The sequence below is a fragment of the Ptychodera flava genome, chromosome 11 (genome assembly GCF_041260155.1).
Source record: "Ptychodera flava strain L36383 chromosome 11, AS_Pfla_20210202, whole genome shotgun sequence".
NCBI classification, from domain to species: Eukaryota; Metazoa; Hemichordata; class Enteropneusta; family Ptychoderidae; genus Ptychodera; species Ptychodera flava.
The window spans coordinates 30,448,620-30,461,651 of NC_091938.1; the positions used below are offsets into that span (position 1 = coordinate 30,448,620).

Sequence of the window (13,032 nt, forward strand, 5' to 3'; positions counted from 1 at the left end):
TTTTTTTAATAAAATGTCACATGACTTCCATGACCTTTGACCTCAAACATACATATATGTCCATAACTAAGTAACCACAAGTGCTACAGCCTTCACATTTGGTATGATGGGAGACCTTATGACACTACATCTTGTACCTCATTAATTATGCGCATATCTAATTCTGAGCCAGCTAATAGAGCTAGAGGTCTGATTTTTGGTATATAGGCATAACTTAGCAATACAATTTTTTTGAAAAAATGTCATGTGACCTTCATGACCTTTGACCTTGAATATACGTATATGTCCATAACACAGTAACCACAAGTGCTACACCCTTCATATTTGGTATGATGGGAGACCTTATGACACCACATCCTGTACCTCATTAATTATGCACATATCTAATTCTGAGCCAGCCAATAGAGCTAGAGGTCTGATTTTTGGTATATAGGGATAACTTAGCAATACAATTTTTTTGACAAAATATCACGTGACCTCAATGACCTTTGACCTTGAATATACGTATATGTCCATAACTCAGTAACCACAAGTGCTACACCCTTCATATTTGGTATGATGGGAGACCTTATGACACCACATCCTGTACCTCATTAATTATGCGCATATCTAATTTTGAGCCAGCCAATAGAGCTAGAGGTCTGATTTTTTGTATATAGACATAACTTAGCAATACAATTTTTTTGACAAAATATCACGTGACCTCGATGACCTTTGACCTTGAATATACGTATATGTCCATAACTCAGTAACCACAAGTGCTACACCCTTCATATTTGGTATGATGGGAGACCTTATGACACCACATCCTGTACCTCATTAATTATGCGCATATCTAATTCTGAGCCAGCCAATAGAGCTAGAGGTCTGATTTTTGGTATATAGGGATAACTTAGCAATACAATTTTTTTGACAAAATGTCATGTGACCTCGATGACCTTTGACCTTAAATATGAGTATATGTCCATAACTCAGTAACCACAAGTGCTACACCCTTCATATTTAGTATGATGGGAGACCTTATGACACCACATCCTGTACCTCATTATTTATGCGCATATCTAATTCTCAGCCAGCCAATAGAGCTAAAGGTCTGATTTTTGGTATATAGGGATAACTTAGCAATACAATTTTTTTGACAAAATGTCACGTGACCTTCATGACCTTTGACCTTGAATATACGTATATGTCCATAACTCAGTAACCACAAGTGCTACACCCTTCATATTTGGTATGATGGGAGACCTTATGACACCACATCCTGTACCTCACTAATTATGCGCATATCTAATTCTGAGCCAGCGAATAGAGCTAGAGGTCTGATTTTTGGTATATAGGGATAACTTAGCATTACAATTTTGTTGACAAAATATCACGTGACCTCGATGACCTTTGCCCTTAAATATGAGTATATGTCAATATTCACAAACCACAAGTGCTACACCCTTCATATTTGGCCGCCATATTGGATTTTACGTAAAACATGCAATTCCCACTGACACGTACAGTAACTATGAGATGATGTTCAAAATCATACTTTTCCAAGATCGAATTTTGCACATAATATCATTAGTACAAGATCTTTCAACCATGTTATCCGCTTGGGCCCCGCCAACGCTGCTTGCAGCTTTAATTTATATGTGTTCTTGTACCGATTTTATCAAACTAATAATAATCACGCCGTAGCGTAGAACAGTGCAGGCAGTCATCGACAGCGTGTTCCGAGAGACAGAGTATCGACTAGTCTACACAGCTAGTGGAGTCACTCGACTTGCGCAATACCAGCGCACACATTATTATTTCGGAGATTTTTACTTTTAGTCAAACTTTTGATGACTGACCTCATGTAGCAAACATTGCTAGTTTCAGCACTTCTAGAAGTTGAGCCGGGTTTGTTTTACGTTCAGTGTTGAGGTCCAGCTAGCAGCTGTGGAGTCTGCGGGTAATTGATAAGTTTAGACAACACGCACACAATAATCATTTGTGAACCCTCGCAATTCACGTTTGACGTAATTTAATTTTTGGGTTATATTTAAAGAAAGAAAAGGCATGAAATAAAAAAAAATATTTCCATTTCGTTTCGAAAAATTAGCAGATCGGTGAACTTGCTCTTGTGAATCTACATTATGAGTGTATGAACTCCTGCACTGGCTTGGGAAACTCCTTGACATAAATGTCACTTGTTGTCGGGTACGGTGTTGTTCAAGGTTTCTCAGCAGACACGAAAAGACTGCACGATAGAAAACTCGAGTTCAAAAATATAAAAGAACACGATACTAACACCAAGCATGTACAGCAAGAGTGATAAAATTATCGCAACTAACAGAAGTTTCATCTCGCTCAGGCTAATTTTTAAACTCGGGTATGCTATCAGCATAGCCTAGGATATGTTCGAAAAGCAGCGTGTCAAATACTTTCATAGTTGTCTCCGTTATCGTCTGCGTCGTCCTCGGCCAAATCTGACTCTTCACTGCATTCTTGATTGTTATTGCAGGGAGTATGAGTCAAAGTCGGACTGTTTTACATTTAAATCGACCTTTGCGCACGTTGCCGTCTTTTTCAGGTCCACTTTTGTGGACCTAGCTTGCTTTTTCGACGGTACGGAGCGCGAGCGCCGGCTTTGGTCTGCTCGACGTGTTTGCCGTACCGATACCGATACATGCGGAGTTCAAAACGCTGAGCATAACGTAGACTCTCCACAGTCGCTGTGCCTTGTTTTGTGCACGCCAAAGTTGGGCCTGCATTCGAAGGCTACGCTGTGCAGCTGTGAGCACGCGCTGCCAGACACAGCGACTGTCAGTTCTTGCAAGTATATGAATATTCATAAGGGTAGTGATGTCGAAAGAAAAACCTATCTAACTGGGCTTAGTGAATATTATACTAGTAGCAAGTAGACCTATATACGCGGTATGTTTTTATTTGTCATTTTACATTTTATATGGCTATGGTACTTGTCATTTTTTTTTGATTGACGGATGCGTAGAGTTCTATAAAGTACCCGGATCAGGCAAAAATCCGACCGGTCGCTTGCAAGAACGTCCAGACCCTGGGATTCGCGTCGCGTCTCTGAAGGGCGCGTGCGTGCAACTGACTGACGCTTGGAAGAACGCGAATCGCAGGGTCTCTGCCAGACTAAGCATAACGTTGAAGCTAGCGCATGCGCACTATACCGCAAAGCCTATACATAATCTCTGAGTGTTTATCAAAGATATCGTGGTCGGTAATCCGCGACCGTTAAGACAAAAGGGAAATAATGGCACGCGGTGTAGCTGATAGTTTTCCATTTTAGTAATATTTCAGGAATTTCCCGGTACGATGTGACCCAACACCTTTCCTCAAAAGAAAGACCATGTGTCAGTGGTTCGAAATTTGAAATAAAAAAAAAATTGCTAAAATTGACCTTTGAACCTGAGTCGCATCGTTAAACAGATGCTCAATACTTTTCCCAAGGAAAGGTTAAACTATAAGTTTTCCCTTTCCTAGTCATCAAGAATAAAAATGTCAAAATGTCCATAACTTTGATAATTCAAGTTTTCTGTGTATACTTCATGTAGATAATTCAAGTTTTCTGTGCATACTTCATGTAGATAATTCAAGTTTTCTGTGCATACTTCATGTAGATATTTCAAGTTTTCTGTGCATACTTCATGTAGATAATTCAAGTTTTCTGTGCATACTTCATGTAGATAATTCAAGTTTTCTGTGCATACTTCATGTAGATAATTCAAGTTTTCTGTGCATACTTCATGTAGATAATTCAAGTCAATGAAATACTGCTGAGCATACTGCATAAGTCTGGAGAGTACAAAAGCCTTGCAGAGGTGAGAGAAAGTCGAAGGCCTGATAAGTCAAACCTGAGACATGTGAGAAGTCTGACAAAAGCTGAAACCAAGGTCATATATCAAGCTGTGAAAACTGCAAATACAGTGGATCCTCATCTGACAATGGACATGATTGATGTTATTGATACAAAGAATGAAGAGGTAACTTCTTTAAATGTGGTTGTATATCCTCCTATTGTAAAAAGGTGAACGTAAATATCATACTTGTAAATGCATGTTGAGTAGTCCCTTTTTGGTACTACTATATCCGCTTGCCAAGCAAAACTATGATTTTGCTTAGCAACACATTATTACGCTTGTCCACAGTGGTTTACGGTTCCAAGAATTTTCTCATACTCAGCAGCTCACTGGTCCTGTGTCCATATCTGCATCATCAATGGAGTGACATCATTTTCCAAAAAGTTAAAACGTCAACAATGTCACACGCTGAATTTTATGTAATATGTTTCACAGAGTATATGTACGTACTATACATGTCCCATACAATGTTCTTGACAGACTTCACTGTTAGAGAAGACCCGTACAAACACCGCATAGAAATGGTTATTTAGCAAGACTGAAGGCCACTTGACCAATATTCAACAATGTTAGAAATCAACTTTTTCTCAGGAGTTCAAAGCTATGGAAGGGGCCCCCGAGAAAACCTGATTGTTTGCATATTCAGTAAATTGGGCTGTGATGTATGCCAGTGACTTTGCATGAACACATTCCGCAAATTTGACAGACTTCTCATGATTGCATGTGTTATAAGCGATTTCTGGATACCCTACCTATTATACTGATATAAAAATGCTTGACCTGAAAGGGATTTAGAAATATTTGTCATTTTTCATAGAAACCAGCAGTGCGGGATAATAGACTGGAGATCCCCAAGTGGATGGTAAAGATTGATGTGGTTCACAAGTATGGAGAGATGTGCAAAATGAGTCGAAATAAATGTTGGTGCAGACAGATCCGCATCTGCAATGCCTTGCTGTCCTTGAGAAAAGATCAAATAGAAGCACAACCAGGTAGACACGCTATGGAGTTTCCACCAGATCAGGTTTTGATGGGTATCCTCTCACAGTTCACTGGCCGGGAAAATGAAATGGTGCCGCCATACTGCTTGGATGTGCACCAGCGGGGTAATGTTCTGAACCATGATACAGTACATGCTCATTGTGTTGAGACGGAAGAGCAACTGAGAAAAGAAATCAAAACAATCAAGGTAACAGATCAAGATATTAAGTTCCTAATCTCCACCCCTTTACTCTCATTTCTTGTTGTTTAAATTCATTTCTCCTTAGGTTTCACCATATCATTTCTAAAGTAATATGACAGAACCCTATGGCGAGACAGTGCAAGTAATAAGTATGCCGTACTCTGGGTATTTGCACGAGGGCAGTGTATTCTGCGGGGACAGCAGAATATACCACAAGCCCTCGTGCAAATACCCTGTATGGTGTGCTGGCACTCTTTCCTCAGGATTCAGTTATAATTACATATGTTTAACAAAGAAAACAGAAAAATAATGCTCATTTTGACATGTTATGATGTTTTGAATGTGGCTGAATAATACTGTATGTAAAGAGTTCCTGCTTTTGTTATCAGGTTTGATGTACGATGATGTCACAGACTTCTCAATGACTAGCCATGCTACATCTCTGCTTCTGATTTTGTAAAGTGTTGTTTGCGTGTTTACGAGTCAAAGGCATAAATATGTGAGGAACAGGTCTAGCTCAAGCCTTTTGCTGCAATCATGGTGGGAGAGAACAGTGCAAAATAAACCAGACTCCTTGAATTCAAACATACTGGTAATTTCTTTTGCCATAGGCGGTGTGGACTGAAAAAAGTAATTTTCCATCATATCAAAGTAAACAGAGCTACAATATCAGATTACCACATGTTTCTCAAAATAAAGGAAAAAAAACAGTTGTCCACAGTTCAACGCTCATCTCTTCAATTGTTCACCATTCATAGTTTCACTTCTTCTGATACTCTCCCCAAGATTGACCGGATGAATATCCAGAAAGATCACCAGGAGGAACTAGCCAAATTAAACCATGACTGTACACTGGTCAGGAAAGATCTGATGAATAGCATGGTTAGAGATGCTGATGCAGACCTACAGATGGAAAAACTTGGAGAAGAGTACAGTAAAAAACTTGAAGAATACAAGGACGGAATAAAGGTAAAGTGTATGTCCTAGAAGATATATAATGGATATCTGCATCAACATTAATGTGTTTCATTTTTCAGAATTACTGTGATTAGCTTGGTGATTACAGTGTAGAAACTTTAAGGTGTTCTTGTCATTATACTGAAGCAGAAGGCACCACATGTATAAATTTTTGAATCTCAAAATCATACCATAACTGATCTAGTTCTTGTGTTGACTCATTTTCCATGAGTAGGGAAGAATAATTTTTCCCTTTTTTCCCTTTTTTGTATACATGTGCACAAATCACCAATTTAAGCGTCAGGTGAATATTTGCCATTTTAAATTTAAAATACCAGGAATACCATACTTTGCAATGTGTCCGTACTCACCAGCTCAGATTGCCAAAGTGACAGTGACAAACATTTCTTCAGTCTTTAGAATCAGATCTTGAAAAGTGAATGGGTCATCATTGTGAAAATTTCTCTAAAAAAGTCAGTTATTTATCATGTTGGCAAAAACTATGCAGTATTACGATGTCAAATATTGACCCTAAGTATTAAAATAACATGTTTAAAGAGTTATTACAGAAAGACAATGGCAATTTGATAACTGTCTATCACAAAGAAAGCTGCAAAGAAAAATAATGGAGTAGCAGGAGCTTTGCAACTATGCTAACAGACAGCACAGTGGTTTCAACTTTGCACTTTGATGGTATAGTATTGTGTATATAAAGGGAACTGCCTAAAGATTACATGTACATCTACAAGAAGAGAAGATATAAATTACAATTTGTCATAAATAATATGAACAGAGAAAAGATATGAGTGGAGATGATTGTGATTATTATACACCTTCTGCCGTAACCTATGGGAATTTGACCATCCAATAACTTTCCGTATTTTGTATAGTACACGGAGTACCGAATACGGGAGACGCGCGACGCGCTTTCAGGGGTTTGTAGCAATTTTATTTCAACAATCGCGCACGTTCCACTCATATCGCGCTTGCCGCATCCCTCAAAATTTACCATAGAATTAGTTTATACGGACCATTAATGGAGGGAGGTGTATAATAATAGGGTTATACACAAAATACGGCCCTGTATTGACTCGGGCTCAGTGAGTGACGTATTGGACTCGCCTTCAGCTCATCCAATACGTCACTCACTGAACCCTCGTCCATACAGGGCCGTATTTTGTGAATAACCCTATATTACAATATCATGTCGGTCTTTGTAATCCCACATGAGATACAGTCCCTTCACTAACTTCTCCCTTTGTTGGTTTTGTATACTGGTTATTTACGTCAGAAGTGGTAAGAGCTGTAATGATAAGCAATCACTTGTACTTTTTGATCACTGTTTTTCAATGACTGTCTAATGATGATCTCATGGACTGTTTTCCAACAGGCTCAATTGACAGGCAAAGATGACGCAATCAAAGAACTGAGAGAGTATAACCTAGAGCTTGATAGAGAGCTGATTCATAAACGAAAGCTGTTAGAAGAACAGCACAGCCATGTAGACAGATTTTCCAAGAGTATAGATTACAGACATGTAGCTATGGTGGAGAAAGTTCAGCATTATAAGAAGACATTGGAAGAGAAGTATGGAAATTTTTTATTGTAGCTCTTCTACTATTCACCACACAATAAGGTCAAAGTTATTGGCAACCTGTAACCTCAATATTGATTGAATTTAAGGTTTTTCAAGTATTATTTTATTGAAAACAACAATACTGATGTATATAGCAGTAAACATTTGGTCAACAAATCTTTCCAGAAAAGGTACACTGCTGTTTATTTGAAAGTATGAGATAGGACATGTATACATAGAGTGCCACTATTAAGGAAATACACAATACTACCTCCCTCTTGCCAAGTACACTTAATGAGGCATATTTATTTCATGTCATGAATAACCAGGGCATGTTTCTGTCTATGGTAAGGATGACTGAGTCAATAAAGGCAAAGGTCATATTAATGTCTTCCTTGCTCTCTAACATTCTCATAAGTATATATTGTCTGATGTACATGATGAAATGTTCCAACCAATGTATGATCACACTGTGACAGAGCTAGGTCAAGTTAAATATCCTTTGTTTTTGTTTCACAGGGCAAAGAAGGTTCTCACTCTGGAGACAAAAAAGAAGAAAGATGCAGAGTTTGCTCACACACTATGCCGCCAGATAGTCAACACCTGCTATGACATTTGTTCAGAGTTGGAGGTAAGTTGACCTACATGGCTGTAGAAGGTTATGCGTTGATCCATTGTCATACCATTTCTGCAAGTATTTCATTGCAAATGTGGATAGCATAAATCAAACAGCATCTGAATATACACTGAGCTTCATTTCACTGAGCTATGGTAGATATGTACTATATGTAAGAACTTACCCGGAAGCCTCAAAGAACATCCTCAATTTTGAAATAAGCATTTGTCTATCGTTTGTGATGCGACCTTTGACTTTTTAACAGCCTGCAATGTTTCATCCTTCTGTTTCCACTCTGTAGCCTTATTACAAATCTGTGAAAATTGCAATTTTTGTTAATTTGATTTAGAAGAGTTATTGCAAGATTCACAGCTGAAACTTACCTATGCGCAGATACTACAATTAGGTGAAGATGGCATACCGGTCAAAGCGTGTGACATTTAGTAAAAATAATGGGTGATAATTGCGGAAATAATTTTAGATCATCACTTATTGCCATTAGTCTATCTACTTTGTAGCACAGCAATGAATATTGGTCTTCTCATAGATTTCTTCCCATCATGAACACATACTTACATTATATGAAAAACTGATAATATCATATATGCTTTTATCTTTTCAGGGACAAACTTACATGTGTGTCAAATGCAGAAACAAGAAACGCTCTTTCATTGTATTTCCATGTTGCCATTACAAGTTTTGTGAAGACTGTGCTGCACTGTTCAAGGGAAAGCAGTGTCCAGTTCAGGGCTGTAAAAAACAAATTCAAAGCATTCAGAAGATGTATGAATAGTTATGTATCCACCGCTGAAGAAAACATTGACTGTGTTTCCAGTGTGGTACATCATGTAAACACTTCAGCATGAAAGGCTGTGAACACAATGTCATTTGGGGAAAAAGCTGTGTTTTTCAATCACTTTTTGTATGAACTTTGCCCTAAACTTTGCCATAAAACTCTTTAAACAAGAGCTCCAAAATATAAAATGCAGCTATATGCAATAAAACTTTGAGCCAAATGTGGCCTTGTTTGAGCCAAATGTCCTGTAATCTTGGAGTGCTCGATAAAAAGGATTGCAATCAATTTTTCCCACATTCCTGGCCACTGGGAGTGCACAGTACTGTAGATTTCCCATAATTCTTTATGATTTGTATCCTCGGAGATTCCTGAGTGAAGTCTACCATGTCTCCCTTTGTAGACAAATCCACAGACTATTTATCAAAATTTTGAAAACGTACTTTTATGCACACCATTCTTCTCAATTCTCATTTTAAATAATTTGGAAAATTATGCATAATTGAGAGAGGAGATAGCATTTTTGTAAAATTTGCCACAGATTGTGTCCTCAGCCATTCAGAATAATGTGATGGACAGCAGGGAGACTAGTTGCACCTGTTTTATGAAACAAAAGGATATTTATTTTTTGCAATGGAAGTGACAAAATAAATTTGCATGCTAAGTTTTTTCAGAGAATGACCCCTTCAGTTCGTCATAACTTGCTGCCCAAAAAGCAAGGCATTTGTAGTACCTAAAGAATGTGACTTTTATGGTTGTTTATTTTTCACTGAAATATCTAAATGTACTTTTACTAGATATTATTTAACAATTTTTCTGATGCTGCACATTAGTGCTTACATGCAGAACTGAAAAAGTTTTTAGAAAAGTAACCTCAAGAATACAAATCATAGAGAATTGTGGGTAATTTATTGTACTGTGGAGTGTGGGATCTACGGTGTGGCAAAAATCGATCCCACACTCTCAGAAATCGTCCCACACTCTGCAGTAAATATTACTTGAGCTCTGATTGGATGATAAACAATCTGTTTCGTGTAACACAAGTAACACACGGACTGGAACTACAAAGTAAGCAGGTCAGAGTACAGTGGCAGACGACAGAGTTGTCACGATTTTGAATAATGTTGTACGTGTCCAATGTGAATTTAACGCATTTTGTGGTCATGTGAGAAAAAGAATCTCACACACCAAGGACCTGGGATCTGATTTCTCACACACGTTGGGGATATTTTGTCTCACGCGAACCACAGTCTCGTGTGAGACAAAATAGCCCCAATTCGTGTGAGAAATCTGATCCCAGGTCCTTGGGGTGTGAGATTCTATTATTCATAGCATGTAAGTTAATCCATTCCAATGAAAATAATTTTGATTTCCCGAAGACTACCGATGAAAAGGTAAATTACGCATCCTTCAATCATGTGCTTAACTTTTGCAGAATGGTACATGTGAAATGTCTATATCAGTTATTTAATCCTTTAAGTGCTGTAATTTTTCCCGCCAAAATTTTAGTGCAACATTTTACTAATATTTGTGAATTTTTCTAGAATTTATGATAATTTTTGACCAAAAGGACATCACACTTTATTGGCGCTACTTTTTTATCAAAATTTTGGCAAAAATCTGAAAAAAAATGATTGGCACATATTTTATTAAGGCTAAAAAAATTGACTTTGGCACCCAAAGGGTTAAATATACATTATCGCAATCTGAAGTACTTTCCATGTGTCAAATGTATTGTTATTCAGCATTATAAGCGGAAAAGTTTAGCTTTTCAAAAGCAATGAGTTTGCTGCATGAATTGAAGTCACACTGTATGATCTATCATAGCATGATCTATTAGGTTATGAAAACCATACTTCTCCCACAGACACGCAAGCAATGACCAAGTTGAGGTGTTTACAGCATTAGTAGCAGTCCTTCATTGCACTGTAGTTTATGTATTCTTGCTAAATCACTAGTGGTACAAAGTACAGGACAAATCAGTCGTAGGCATTGCCTATGCAAAAAAAATATAGACTTGTAACTCATCCTGAATGAATCATATATGTATGATGTTTCATACTTGTAAATTGTTAGTATATTAGTTTTTGTACAACTCATATCCTTTAAGTTAGTATGTGCCTCGAAAGTGAAAGACTTAAACTTTTGCTCAAACTTTCCTCAATGAGACTTTCAACCATACTCTTTTAGCAAATCAAGAATATAAATCAGAGATTACCATGCTAAGTTTGTTATACCTGACATGTACCAATATTTGAAATTCAAAATGGCTGCAACCCTGTGCTAACTCTAGAAGGAAAGATGAAATTGTCAATTTCAAAAAACTAAGGCAGTGAAAATTTTTCCTCCTCAAAGAGCTTTAAATTAGCCCACACAAGAAGTAGATTAGAAAATAATTGTAAAAATTTTAGTCTGAATATCTGTCACTGAGGCGCATACTAACATAACCCAATCTTGTCACAGATTTTCCTTCTATATTTTGGCTGTTTAATGCAGGGAATTTACTTGAGTGCAAGCAAAATTGGATTTGTATATAATTGTGTAGCAGCTGTTTTTAATGCAAGGGCTCAAGGTTTGGCAGTTATCTTTATAAAAGGCAGTAAGGTGCAGTCATTTTCACATCCATGTTCAAAGCAATAGAGTACTTGTCTCCAACTCACTACTACTGAAATGTTAATTTTAAATGTGAGATCTTATGATTTGATTTTAAGATCACAGATTGTTTATCTAGGGTTTAATTTAGCTCCATTAGCTAAAACTTGGATGTATTTCTAGTTTTTTTTAGATTTTGAAAATACATGTTGTTGTTTTTCTCAACAAATCTTTTCAAGATACTTTGTGTTAGGCTTTCCAACACAGCCAATTGTGTAATGTGTAATGACATCATGAAAAATGAATGTTTTCACATGTCAACAATGACGTAGACTGAAAGACTCAATTATGTATGGGTGCAAGCTACGCAGTCTCCAACCTTAACCATTAATGAAGACTCAGTGATGAATATTCACTATCTAACATCTTTGTTATTACAAAACCAGACTTGATAACCATTTAAATTATGCGTTTTCTTTTTCCATGTTTGACAAACCTGCTGTGTCATTTGTGGGGGTTACTTCATTTCTTTGAGTTGAATGTGGTAACCTACACTGCCTTCAGTTGTGTACCATAGGGGTAGAGTTGATGGAGTACCTACACATGACTCAGTCTTTCAGTCTAAGCAATGACATTGCAAGACTAATGACCATACTTTGTATTTCAACATACTTAAGGGAGAAGAAGAAAATTATTTTTACAAGAAAATAATGAAAATATTATTGAAAGTTAAATGTATTGTTCTTGACACTGCAACAAAGTTGCTCTTCCACAAACATCCAGTACTCCTGATGTAGAAGATTAGCAAACCAGTGTTATTTGACATAGATATACATGTAGATAGTTGTCACAGGTAACTCGTTAGCAAAATAGTGGAAATTGCATTTAGCCTTTTGTTCGAAACAATAGTTGTTCTCTTCATTTGATGGTAATGCAATTACTGTCTGATAGAAGTGTATGTGTTGTAAGTTCTTCAAAATATCGTAGAAACGTAGATCTTCTTGCATCATTCCATCAATCAATATGTCATCTTAATTTTTGCTATTTGAAATCCAATACGTTGTTTGAGATTTCAGGAAAAAAACTTAATTGTAATGTACAAATTTTGAATACATTGAAATCTTTATGAAATAAAGAACTGTTTACAATCATAAGTACCTGTAGTGACAGCTTTGATTTCTATGATCGAAATTTTACCTTCAAGGCAGTTCATGATCAAAAAAAGACTCAACCTTTTGCTCAAACCTTTCATCAAGCAAACTTTAAATCAATATTTTCCAAAATCAAGACTAAAAATTTGGGATCACTGTGCAAATTTTGATACCAGAGATGCAAAATTACACAATATTTACTGATATTTGAAACTCAAAATTCCATGGGGGAAATAAAATTCTTGATTTTCACAAACCATGCTGGTGAAAACTTTTCTTACTCCATGAGCTTCAAATGGAGCAC

At 36.9% G+C, this 13,032-nt stretch overlaps 1 protein-coding gene across 1 annotated transcript in view; it reads left to right on the forward strand.

The window, feature by feature from the left end:
• Positions 1-12,731, forward strand: part of LOC139144064 (uncharacterized) — a 30,879-nt gene extending 18,148 nt beyond the window's left edge. The window contains exons 10-15 of the mRNA XM_070714715.1: positions 3,753-3,983; positions 4,678-5,049; positions 5,830-6,012; positions 7,391-7,587; positions 8,096-8,207; positions 8,815-12,731. Coding sequence (XP_070570816.1) covers positions 3,753-3,983; positions 4,678-5,049; positions 5,830-6,012; positions 7,391-7,587; positions 8,096-8,207; positions 8,815-8,985 — 1,266 coding nt within the window. The 3' untranslated portion in view covers positions 8,986-12,731. The remainder of the gene's footprint in view (positions 1-3,752; positions 3,984-4,677; positions 5,050-5,829; positions 6,013-7,390; positions 7,588-8,095; positions 8,208-8,814) is intronic.
• Positions 12,732-13,032: the final 301 nt, after the last annotated feature.